We start from the raw sequence: 12,458 nt of genomic DNA on the forward strand, positions 1-12,458 counted from the left end.
CACTTTCTAAAGGGGACAGCCCAATTTGAACTGCCCCTCATTCTTAATGCAACCCACAAGATTGAACTTGCTGGGTATGTGCTATTAGACAAGACACATTGACAAACACATTAGGTATAAGTAATAAGAGTCTAACTTAGGAGCAGAGGGAAAACATTACCAGCTAGTGGCCTAGTCTAAATGGTCCTCTTTATTTGCTTGGCTTTAAGGATTGTGGAGAGAAAAACCCAGCGACTTTGAAGATTTGGTGAAAACTCTGAAAATTATGGACTCAATATAAACACAAGATGTGTTTGTGTGTGGATGTGCGCGCGTTGTGTGTGTAGGTGTGCGTTTGTTTGTGAGTGTGTGGATTTAGGTCCCTATTTGAAGTCCTGCACTCCACTCTGGCAATTACTTCATATCATGGATTAGATGAGGGAGAGGCCAAAGAGGAGAAGGATGGAGAGTAGTGAGGTACCACATCTAGCGAGAGGTCAGAGAAGCACAGAAACGTGTTATGGGAAAACAGCTTCAGGTCTCTCAAAAAGGAATATTTTCATTCCTACAAGGTAGGTTGTACAGTCCCTCAAAACATTAACTCGAAGCAAATTACACAAATCGGGAATAGATTATCTTTGTCATCAGTTTGACATAAACTACAAGTACTTAGTCCTTTTTCTTACTGGGTTTTCATTAGGGATGTCACAATAAGGGCAATATCGTGATATTAAAACTGCCACAATATTGTCGTCGTCATGTTCACAATATTTAAAAGGAACAAATCTGTTAAAAAAAGTCAGGTTGATTTCCATTTGTGCAGTTCTAGCACCCTCTAGCTGCTATTTTATTAGTGCAATTTAATTTTCATTAGGGATGTTTTGGCCTTCTATGTTTAAAATCTATGCCAATTGTCAGATAAAGGGGAACCTAATTTGCTTGTGAAGCGATCATTGTGCTCTTCTATTAGTAAGTAAGAGCCTCACTGTTATTAGAGATTGTAGGGTGGTATATATGCATTGCTGTTATGTACGAAAAGCACAATATTGTGCTTTTTTTTTTTTTTTTTTTTTACAATATTGTGATCTTTTTTAAATATCGCCAACGCCCCCACAATATCGTGATCATATCGTATCGTGATGTTTGGATATCATTACATCCCTAGTTTTCATAGATCCATTGCTCTTATTTGACCTGTCATTTACAATTCTGATTCTCTTGACAATTTTTATGTGATGTATTTGATTCAGATCTTCAGCATAGAAATAAATAAAAGTGCAAAGCCAGCCACTGATTTATTCATCATGATGCAGAAGTAAGTACGGTAACTTATTCTCTCCTTTTTCTTTCAGCCTTACCTCTGGGATGTGGACAGTGTAAGGCTGCCCATGGAAGATCGGCGCATTATCATTCACATCTCCAATTTGGATGTTGACTGTGTCTTTGACCACCTGAGGAGGAAATATCTGGGTCAAAATCTGTTCTCAACAACACAAGTTTTGAGAGGGATAATACAGTAAAGTTGTTTATCCCATACAGCTCATTTAAATATGATTTAAAGATTTTTAATTGACAAATTTGTCAACAACATTATTGCCTTTTTCAGTGTTATTAGTCATGTGTAATTTTGCTGTTTTTTTTTAATTATCTATTTTATTTTCCTGTTAACTTTTTTTTTTAGTATAAAAAATATTGGAAATATATATTTTTTATGGATGGATAGATGGATAGATAGATAGATAGATAGATAGATAGATAGATAGATAGATAGATAGATAGATAGATAGATAGATAGATAGATAGATAGATAGATAGATAGATAGATAATGATATAGCGCCCCTCCTGGCGAAGGCTCCATCAGCCGCCACAGCTTTAAACCATCTTTTGATTTGATCATCCCTCTCACTGTGCTGCCTCAATCTATTTGAAATAGGGATGCAGGCTCGTGGATGAAGGAGAAAAGAAAGGTGCTTCAGTTTAAAGATTAAATATAAGATCTTGGGAGTAAAAGGAAAGATTTGATATTCAGAGCTTAACGAAAGTATTTCATTTGCTTCCAAAGTAAGGTTTATGCCACAGTTGCCCTAAATTTACACCACTGGTTACCAAACTACTGTACTTAATTTTTCCTTCTGTTGTGGTTAATTCCCCAGTGTGTATAGCAGACAGTAGAAGGTTTCTAAAGAAACCATATTATTTAAATATTAAAATGTAGTTGTTAATGTTATTAATTAATATTCTAATTTTCTGTTTCACTAACAATGATGTCGAATGTGAAATTTCTCTTTTATGTAATTGCATTCCTAAACGGAAAAATATGTTTTAGCGGTTGAATGTTAATTACTCTTGATTAATTTATGACTTCTCAATGAAGTGAGGTTTGAAAAGTGAATTCAGTTTGAAATTCATAAATCCTGTTCCAAATGAACATTGAAAGAGCATTTCATGATACTGGATGCTCTCTTCTTCTGACCTTTCTATACCGGGTGAGTGAGTCACTTCCGGGCGCTCACAGTCAGCAGCCTGTTGAAGCAGGTTCAAATCACTTTCTTTATTATTCCTTGTTTCTTCCTATAACCCATTCCATAACATTAATACTATAATGACACTATTTTTTATTTTTTTTAGTCTGTTAGTCTATTGTTGGAGAATGTTAACGTTATCTGACAATTCCCCCTGTTGCTTAAAATGATCCACCCACAAAACTTTGTTTCTGCTAAATTGCTTTATAAATAAAGTTAGGCTCACTTCAGTTGATCTAGTAAATAAGGTTGGCTATATAGAGTTACCCTGTAGGTTTCAGTCATTATAAGAAGTATAATGAGGTACATAATGGAAGGCAAAATTCAGCCCTTACCTCTTGAATGTCGCTCACATAGAATTCAACTTGCATCTCTGACTTGGTCTGAAAAATACAAAATACACATCAGTGCAAATTTTGCAAGAACTTCCAAAAGACACCATAAGAAGTACAATTGCTTCTCTGAGCCAACAACATTCTTTCTATTCAAAAAAATTGAGTCCAAAACCTATAAAGAGAATTTGGATTATCAAGTTGCGTGATCTTACCTCGCGATCAAGCTGCTGTCGAAGCCACACAACACCCGTTTCTTTGTTCACTGAAAAATATCGCATTGCCTCCTCTCCTGAAACCCCAAACATGAGTGGTTCCCCTTCAGGGTCACTTGCCTTCAGTTGGGCCACTGAGGAACCTGCCAGAGAGAAAAACACAGTTGGTCCGATGTGCACCAACATCCACAAATTTCAGTACTGTTAATTTTTCATCTTTAATGTGACAATCTAAAAGCACAGAGTTGAATACCTATGCAACATGTTCTCCAATTGTTTGAAAAATGTGTTCAAAATGTTCAGACAAAAGTCCTGTTTCAGACTTAATACAGGAATTTGCATGTTGTGCAGATTACTTTACAAATCATTATCTCAACATCAAGGCCCAAAGAAGCTTCAGGCTAACTTGTTTTTTTTATTTTATTTTATTTTTAAAAAGCAATGTCACAGGACTGAAATGAATGAAAGCATTGGCAGCCGACAACAACAACCAAATCTTTAAATCTTTAATTCCGAAGCACACAATATAAACCTTGATGGGCCACTTTAGTGTTAAATACGCTCAATATTTATGACACATGGGATGAAATGTGTTGCTTTTTCATTTTCTTTCTTTTGGATATGCATAGAGATGTAATTATAACATAGAGTAACCAATGAGTGTCCATCCATACACACCACACATGCTCATCATCACATCACCAATAGACTGCAAGCAAAACTAACAACAATCCAGTCATTTGGGCACCAAACTGCTTCACACAACAAGCAATTAGGCTTCACGCTTACACTCCCTTCTTGTTATATTAATACACCCTATTTTCCTATAAAAGAGTGGCTAAAATGAGTAATTAATATCAGGATTTATGAACCCCTCTCATTGCGTCTAATGAGATTTATGCAAATTCAGCTACTTTCAATATAATTTATAATTTGGTAGAAGACGGTGCAAATTAAGCATTCTACCTCATAGTCATCAATAACTTTTTCTCCCTACTCTGTCTGCTGTATATGGGTAGGCATACTTTCAAGTGACTCATAACAAATGGTCACTCAGGACTAATGGTATGTATGAAAGCCACTTATGGAACATTAACTCCAACTTTGGAAAACACTGTTGAACTATGGTCAGTCTACAGGGAATAATTGATTCTATACAGCCCAAACTGTCTAGTAAAATTTGCCTCTATGTATTTACTGTATACAATTACATCACTATCAAGATTAAATTTCACATGTAGATTATATTCAGTTTTGTTTCATGTTATGTTGTTTTCTTGTGTTCCATGTTCCTGTCTTGTCTTACTCGTTAGGTTTTTCTGTCCACCTGTTCTCGTCAGGCCAGTCCCTTGTGTCTACCAATCAGCTCCCTCAGTGTTAATCAGGTGTAGCTCACTGTCTCATCAGTTTGCTTGCATTTCTTTGCTTTGCATTTTTTCTAACGGCCGCCAGGGGCGCTCGAGCAGAAAACTAAAGCCTGGTTCACATGGCAAGATTTTAAAATTGTCGGCCGATCGGCAGGATTATCTGTGAAGATTATCGCTTGCGTCTCGGCGCGTCCTTATTATTGTCGGGAGGGGAAATTCGGGGCTAAAATCGGTCCAATTCTCCTGCCGTGTGAACTAGGCTTTAGAAATGTAGTAGGTGCGGCTTATAGTCCAGAAGTTACGGTACTTAATGCAAAAATATTCATAAAAAATGCTATAAAATCATAATTGCTCAACATAAATTGGCATTTTTTTTTTCAGGGAAAAGTTTAAATTAACTATTTTATAGAATAGCTGGTTAGTTTTTCATAAGTCGTGTGTTCCTTTAAATGACATTTTTACTTATTTGGCTGTTACTTAATTTGATATAATAATTTCCCTCTCATATTTAAGAAATTTCAGATTTCTCAGCAATAAAATAATAAATGGACTATTTTCAGAATGAAAAAAAAAAAACAGCAAATATTTTGACCTGTCGTCATTTGTAGCTTATTACTGACATACCGGACCGGCCTGGCCCACTTGAGATCAAATTTGGATGAAAAATCCCTTGAATGTAAATGAGCTTGACACCCCTGGCTTACGCCAATTATTTGGGAAAAGCTGAGGGTTCACCTGGCACTAAATCAGTAATTGTTTCCAAGAGGGAGGTTGATCAATAGAATTCATGTGCCATTAGCATGCACCTGTTCTGGGTCCCCAGGATTAAGAAAGAGAAGGGGCTGGCGGCCAAAGCCCTGTTCATTATGTCAGTGGCATCTCTAGACCTGTCATTCATCCGAGTGCTGATTCAGTAGGACAAGCACTGTCAAGACTCCAATTTCATGCCTCTTGTGAATTATAGTTGTGAATTTTATGTGCACAGTGGCCTGCGACGCATAAGGGGCAATGTTCAGTAGGCCACCTGCCAAAGCAGGGACAAACAAACAAGACACCTCCAGACCAGAGAGAGAGAGGATAGGAATTGAGATATTTACCTGATAATAAATATTTGATGAAAATTCAAAAAGGCAGAGCCATTGAGCCTCAGGGATCAAGCCGTAGAATCAGCAGTCTGATGAGTCAGTGGGGTGCCAGTCATGTTACCACGGTGTCCATCCACGGACAAAAAGAGCCTTCAAACGCATCAGCCATGCCAAGCTGAAGCTTCGCGAAAGCCACGCTGGCTCACATCAATCACCTGCGTCATAAATTCAAACGGGCAAACACTGACTTCAGCTCACTGGCAGTATGAGCTCATTCAGTGCAGCACATTTACCTATCTTATCGTTACTTTATGGATCGTCACATTTAACTCATTTGCTCCCAATAACGTGTAAATACGTTTTTTTTAATGTAGGTGTCCCAAAGACGTATTTATACGTTTTTTTTTTGTTGTTTGTTTTTTTTTTTTAATACTAGAGCATACAGAAGGTTTTGATGCAGCCTCTCAACTGCAAAGAACGGTTGCAGAAATGGTAGTTATTACACAAACGGCCAGCAGGTGGCAGCAGAGCAAAGGAGATCAACCAGGGCTATCTAGAAAAAAAAGCTAAATTACTTGCAATTTTAAATAGATTTGTGAAAACTGATTAAACTTAGCTCTATTCTAATGCTAATTGCTGCAAAATGGAAACAGATAGAAACATATTTTTTTTTCTTGATGAAAGAAGAGACTAATCTTTCTTTTGGTAGGTTCCATGCTTTTATAGCAATTGAACACAATATTCTGTGGGCCTTGCAAAATCAGTCAAAATCCAGTAAAACAGCCGGGAGCGAACGGGATTGCTTCTGTGAAAATGACTGGGAGTGAATGAGTTAAATAAATGAATTCTGTACTCTGTTGAATAGAAAGATGTATCTTCGATTTAGTAACCCAAGATTAGAAAATTGGGACTTAAGTCTCAAATTATATGACTCAAGATAATTGAGAATCACTTCATCAGTTTCTTCAGTGTCGAACATTGGTATCACTAATCCCAAAACTACTATAAAATGATTTCTACCTGTTACTGTTGTTAATGTTTTGGAGTCTATAAAGCAGCACTAGATACCATGCTACCTAACACTTTGAAGGTAATTTAGTTGTCAGATTCCATCACGGGATTCAAGTGACAATTCTGGCTCATCCTTTTAAGAGACCTCTTGGGGGTATCTGCACTTACTAAGACCTGTACCTCCAGTCAAAAACAAAATATATTATGCTTTTGTTGCTTTCATTGAAAACACAATGGAAATGAATTGAGAAGACGTTATTATCCCTTTCCTCTGCCTTTTGTGAAGTGTGCTATGTTAATGTTCGGGGAGTTTGGGTTCCTTCAGGGAGGCAATCTCGATGAGGACATAAACTTAGCAGATCTAACTCAAATTATTATAGTGGGGTGGACAGAAATGTGCTCGGACCTCAATTTCCATACAGAGAGATGTGTGTGTTCAGGGGCCATCTTTAATAGAAGAGAGAAGCTTGTATGCAGGCAGTCCATTTCTCTGTTTGATAAGGACGTCTATGGCGAGTAGTTTCCCTAGGGAGGTCAATTAGACAACTGGCAATAAAAAGGAGAGAAAGAAGAAGCCAACCGAGCGTGTTTGCAAGCCTTTATGTCAATAAAATAAAACTATCAACACAACTGCTGAGGTTGAAAACAAATTAGTCATTAGAAATGAAAGATATCATGATTTAAGTGAAATAGGGATTTCTGATGTTTTCTTTGATTTTTAACAATCTTTAAATTTTAGCTGCCTTAAAACAAATATTTACTTTGTTTTTCAAGGGTTGTTCTTATTTCCTCGTCCTTTTGTGTTGTGTGTGTTTGTGTGCCTACGACATCAATAAATGCGAAGGCAATGAGCTTTGAAGACAAATAGTGTCAGGAGTCTGGCTTTAAGTGACTCCTGTGTTTCACAACACAAACCACTAGAGTCCTTGGGAGGCTGTGTATTAATCCAACAGATTTATGACTAAATCTGTCACGGATGGGAGGAGAATAGCCTCAACCTTTGCAATAGACATCCCTTAGAGAAATGCACACCCCTGGACTGAACTGTGCATGAGACCAGGCAAACAGTAGATTCAAAAAGTCCAGACGATTGATTGTACTGTAATTACAAACATTACAAGCAACATACATTTTTGTGGTTGTTGTTACTGTTGTTGTAATTGTCTGTATGTAATTGTCTGACGTGTGGGCCGCGTCCCAATACTTGCACTTCCGACTATGCGCCCCTCGGTTACGCGTTCCCGTCGACGGGTGTGAGTAGTAGTGTGTCTGTCTCAGTTGTCTGAAGCACTTCAGAGAGCTGAGACGCCCTGCGGGGTGTAAGTGTTGGAACGCGGCCAGAAGTGGTCGGAAATGGCGCTGATGTGTGGAAACCCGGAAGTCGGAACTTGTGGCATCTACCCCATTCTTGATAGAGTCAAACCAAATCGAATCGTTCCACTTTCAAATCAAATCGTTTCGTACCCCACATATCGAAAACCACATTAAATCATTTTTGGTGTAGAAATGCACACCCCTAGTTATTTGGATTGAGACTATTATATCACTTTGTCCAAATAGTTTGGAACCCCAGAAAATGGGAGGTATGCTGCATGAAATGGTTATAATTGTAAGTACATATTTAAGCCCGTTGTGGAGGTGTATTCAGATGAAACATTTTTTATTTTTATTTTTTTTGTGGGTCAGCATGTGTTTGTAGTACGTGCCTTGTTTGACTTCGTAGCTACCCAAGTGCATTAATAAATATATTTAAAAAAAAAAAAACAATAAAAAAAGAAAGAAACAGACAAATTAACAACAGGAAGCAACAATAACCAGAAACTTGAGGTGACTGTGAGGCAAAACCCAGCCAAAAATTTGGGGAAACTTTACAAGAAGATGATTAGGTTTGGAGTCAGTGCATCGAGTGCCTATGATTATCATGAGATTTGGCTACAAAGGTCACATTCTTCTAACCTTGCTCTAGCTGAATTCTCACAGTATTTGTGAGTTCATTTACCGAGTCCGCTGATTTTCACTGATCCGTATACTTTTTGCACGCACCAATCACAAACCGGTATTGTGTTTGGGGCCGACGCCGTGGGAAATAAACATGGACGAATGTACGCAGCAATTAATGCTGTTCTCGCAGAATTACTCACCGTTTCCTTGTTAAATGTTGAACAGCGAGAAGCGCTTTGTGCATTTTTGGCTGGTAAATGACAAAATGTTGAATTGTTGTGATTGTATTGTATCGCTGTTAATGTTTTATGTTATGTTTGTTGTGCTTCTGTAAAGCACTTTGTGACAGCTAAGGCTGTTTGAAAGCGCTATACAAACAAAAATGACTTGACATGACTTTTCTTTTTTTCCTACGACGAGAACAGACATTTTCACCCGTTGCCGTGATAGGTCGAAACAACTACTAAAAGTCCGATTACTATCTATTTTCTATACCACTTTCATTTAAGGGTCACGGGTGAGACTGCAGGTGACTTTGGACTTATTCATATTAAAATTATTAATATCATTCTCATTATCCATGTCATCCATTAAGGCATTATTGCATAAAAACTATGATTCCACAAGACCTTTGTAGTGAAGTTGTTGAGAAACATTTCATAGCACATTTTTTTTTAACAGCAAGGATTTATTTTTACAGAGCTGTAAGTAGAACTGGCGCTGCGAGATGAACTGAACGCTGTCCAGTCACAGTAATACCACCTAGTGTCAACCGCAATATATTTTATGTATTGCCGGATCCGACCAGACTTTGAAAGGATGACAAGGAGGTGGTCGATCAACAATCTCTTTAATGCACACAAAATGGGTCACTTTTGGCCGTAACCACCAACAACAAACTTAGCTGCCTGCTGCACAGCCTGTGTCTTCCTTGCTAGGCTTTCTCATTCAACCTCACACAGTCGGAATGTATAGAACTCTAAACATAGCACATAACTTCACACTCTCTACAGCATGGATGTCAAACATAAGGCCCGCGGGCCGGATCAGGCCCGCAATGTGGTTTAATCCGGCCCGCGAGATGATTTTGTAAAGTAAAAACAATAATAATAATAATTTGTAATGTCGGACTACAGTCGGCCACAGTCAAAATATATAGAATTTGTAACTTCACAAGCAGTCCTCAGATGAGCAATGCAACTTGTACGGGGGAATCGTCCTGATGTCATGATGTTACACACAACTTAAAGTTACGGTTTGTTTAATTATTATTATTATTATTTTTCTTAATCATAGACCAAGAAACATGTTAAATACGACACAAATTCAATTACTGGTAACACAAATAGATATGACAAGGATTAGCGTCCTTATAACGTCATTAACTGCGTCACGCAATACTTTCTGGGAACAATATATATATATATATATATATATATATATGCAAAACAGGTAGATTTAACACATCCAGGACTCAGTGTTCCCGGGTTCCATTTGCATTTTTATTTATTTTTTTAGAACAATATGATGACAGTTGAGCTCCGTTAATTTAGGGCTGGCACACAAATAGAGAAAATCAGCGTATTAGTGACGGCAATCGTTTTTAAGTTATATACCGTTATTTTACCGATGCGGCCCACTTTGTAATATATTTTCCTTCATGCGGCCCCTGTGCTAACATGAGTTTGACACCCCTGCTCTACAGTGTTATTTAACTTTCAAATTTATGCAGGATTGAACCCCCCTAGTGGGCCAATTTTGGCTCACAGTCTATACGTTTGACCCTGCTATAAAATAATCTCCATCTACCCTGATTTAGACCAGGGGTCTGCAACCTGCGGCTCTGGAGCTTCATATGGCTCTTTTGTCCCTTTCCTGTGGATCTCTAAAATAAATAGTAGAAATTAATAATTTTTTTACATATTTTTTAAATATTAGATACAATTATTCAAATGAATTAATGCTTTAGATAAAAATGAATAATTAAATATTTAAAAAAAATGTCAGACCAAATTTTGTACTTGTCAGAATTTCTTTTTTTAATTACCTAAAAATGACTATAAGATGTCCAAAAAGGAAGAGGAAAAGCAGAAAAATACCGTAAAATGTCAAATTGCAAAAAAATTCAGAGAATCCAATTAATTAAAAAAAAAAAAAAAAAAAAAAAGGCAGAAAAGAAAATCAAAAAGTAACCTAAAATGTCCAAAAACAAAAGAAAGGCAGAAAATTACCATGAAATATTTTTGGAATTGCCAAAAAGTCAGAAAAATGTATTAATAACAATACTGGAATAAAAAAAGAAAGAAAGAAAGAAAACATTCAAAAAATGGTGCAACAACAAAAGAAGAAAGTCTGAAAATTACCATAAAATGTCCACAAAATAGCCCAGAAAGGAAGACGAGAAGCAGAAAATGACCATATGTGCATAACATTGCCAAAAAAGTCAGAAATTTTACAGAAAGGCAGAAAAATCTAAAAATGTATGATTTATGAAAAATAACCAAAAAAATCCAAAGCGAAAAACAAAAGGTAGAAAAAAATTGAATGTAAAGGTATTAGTTGCGCCATAATTTTGTGTTATGCTGCAGCTCTAATTAGCTCTTGGGCCCTCAGTACATTAAGCTAACACTAACACGCTATTTCCTTCATAACAATCTTTAAATGTTTTTTTTTTAAAACAGATTTTTTGTTATTTATAATGGTGAGTAATCTACTACTGTAGGTACGAATTGCGATTATTTTAACCCAGTAAAAGAACAGCTGATTCTGATTTGAATCACTTTGTCACTGTTCATCCAGCAGGACTGATCCATGTCAGTCTTGAACATAGGAAGAATGATCTGCTCTCAGTTGGCTTTCGAATTCAAATAGTGCGATGATGAAAACAGTGAGTGACAAGGCTGTGACTAACCACTCACTTTCGAAGTCAAGTCGGACAGTGAGGGACATTAGCGGACAGTCATCTCAAGCGTTGCTGAAGAGAGACAGACCTGCCACTGCAAATTCACATGCAGCACTGGTCGCTCGCAAATCGCACAAGAAAGATGCCCCTCGTTTCGAGATTAGTATTCCCTTTCACTCTCTCTCTCTCTCTTGTTTTTCTCATCCTCTCATCAGCCTTCGTTCTGCTTGTTGAGGCCAGACAGACGGACGCAGGCGGCTCTGATTTGACTGGACAGGTGGGTATATAGTTCTGAAGGTCCAAGAGTGACAGCCAAACCAGTTTGCTCAGTCACTGTCAGGCGACATCCACCCAAAAGCACACCACTTCAACCAATGTCCATCAACGCTGACACTTTGTGATGCCTGCCCAGTCCTATAAATCTTGTGTTCTGCTCTCAACATTCAACTCTGCTGCTCAGTTTATAATGATGGCCTTATTTTGTTATTTGCTTTTCTTTTTTGCGCCACGCACATTCCGACTCTTATATTGGCCCTCGAGTGACCTCACTCGAGTTGACTATTACCACAGACTGAGCTAAATCATGGTCAGGTAATGGAACATGTCACCTTCAGTGTGAGGACACACACAAACACAATCACACTGAAACAAAAAAGGTGCTTTATGCCTTTTCTCTTCTGTTTACATATCTATCATTTGGTCTGTGTGTGGATGACATGTGGCTGAAGATACAAGTAAGAGGGTGTAACTGCTGAACATTAAAAAGTTGGACATACGTAATGTTACTACCAAGGACTCAACAGGGTCATAAACCTAAACACAGTTTGAGGTTGCTTAAGGTTTTAGTGTCGAAGTTTCAATTCTCTGATGGTTTAAAGTTAGTGTTCAGTGATGGGCCTCTCATGTAACCTTGCTCTCGCAAGATGAAGTCTCGCGGTATTTGTGAGTTCACAAACTCCGGAGAATACATCTTGTACCGCTCCCGCAGATAACCGCCGTTATCACAGGCACCAATCACACAATGACATTGTGTTTGGGGGTGGGATATGCAGCTGTGACGAAACCAGGAAGCCAGCCCCGACGCAGGACCTAACAGACAAACC

At 37.7% G+C, this 12,458-nt stretch overlaps 1 protein-coding gene across 1 annotated transcript in view; it reads right to left on the reverse strand.

Annotated features, from left to right (window-relative positions):
- The window catches only part of cdh23 (cadherin-related 23), a 175,308-nt gene that overhangs the window by 131,331 nt on the left and 31,519 nt on the right, over positions 1-12,458 (reverse strand). Inside the window, exons 4-6 of the mRNA XM_077495780.1 lie at positions 3,050-3,192; positions 2,838-2,885; positions 1,338-1,430 (exon numbers count right to left, since the gene is read on the reverse strand). Of these exons, the coding sequence (XP_077351906.1) occupies positions 1,338-1,430; positions 2,838-2,885; positions 3,050-3,192 (284 nt within the window). The remainder of the gene's footprint in view (positions 1-1,337; positions 1,431-2,837; positions 2,886-3,049; positions 3,193-12,458) is intronic.

This window comes from Festucalex cinctus, chromosome 14, assembly GCF_051991245.1.
Source record: "Festucalex cinctus isolate MCC-2025b chromosome 14, RoL_Fcin_1.0, whole genome shotgun sequence".
Taxonomy (NCBI): domain Eukaryota; kingdom Metazoa; phylum Chordata; class Actinopteri; order Syngnathiformes; family Syngnathidae; genus Festucalex; species Festucalex cinctus.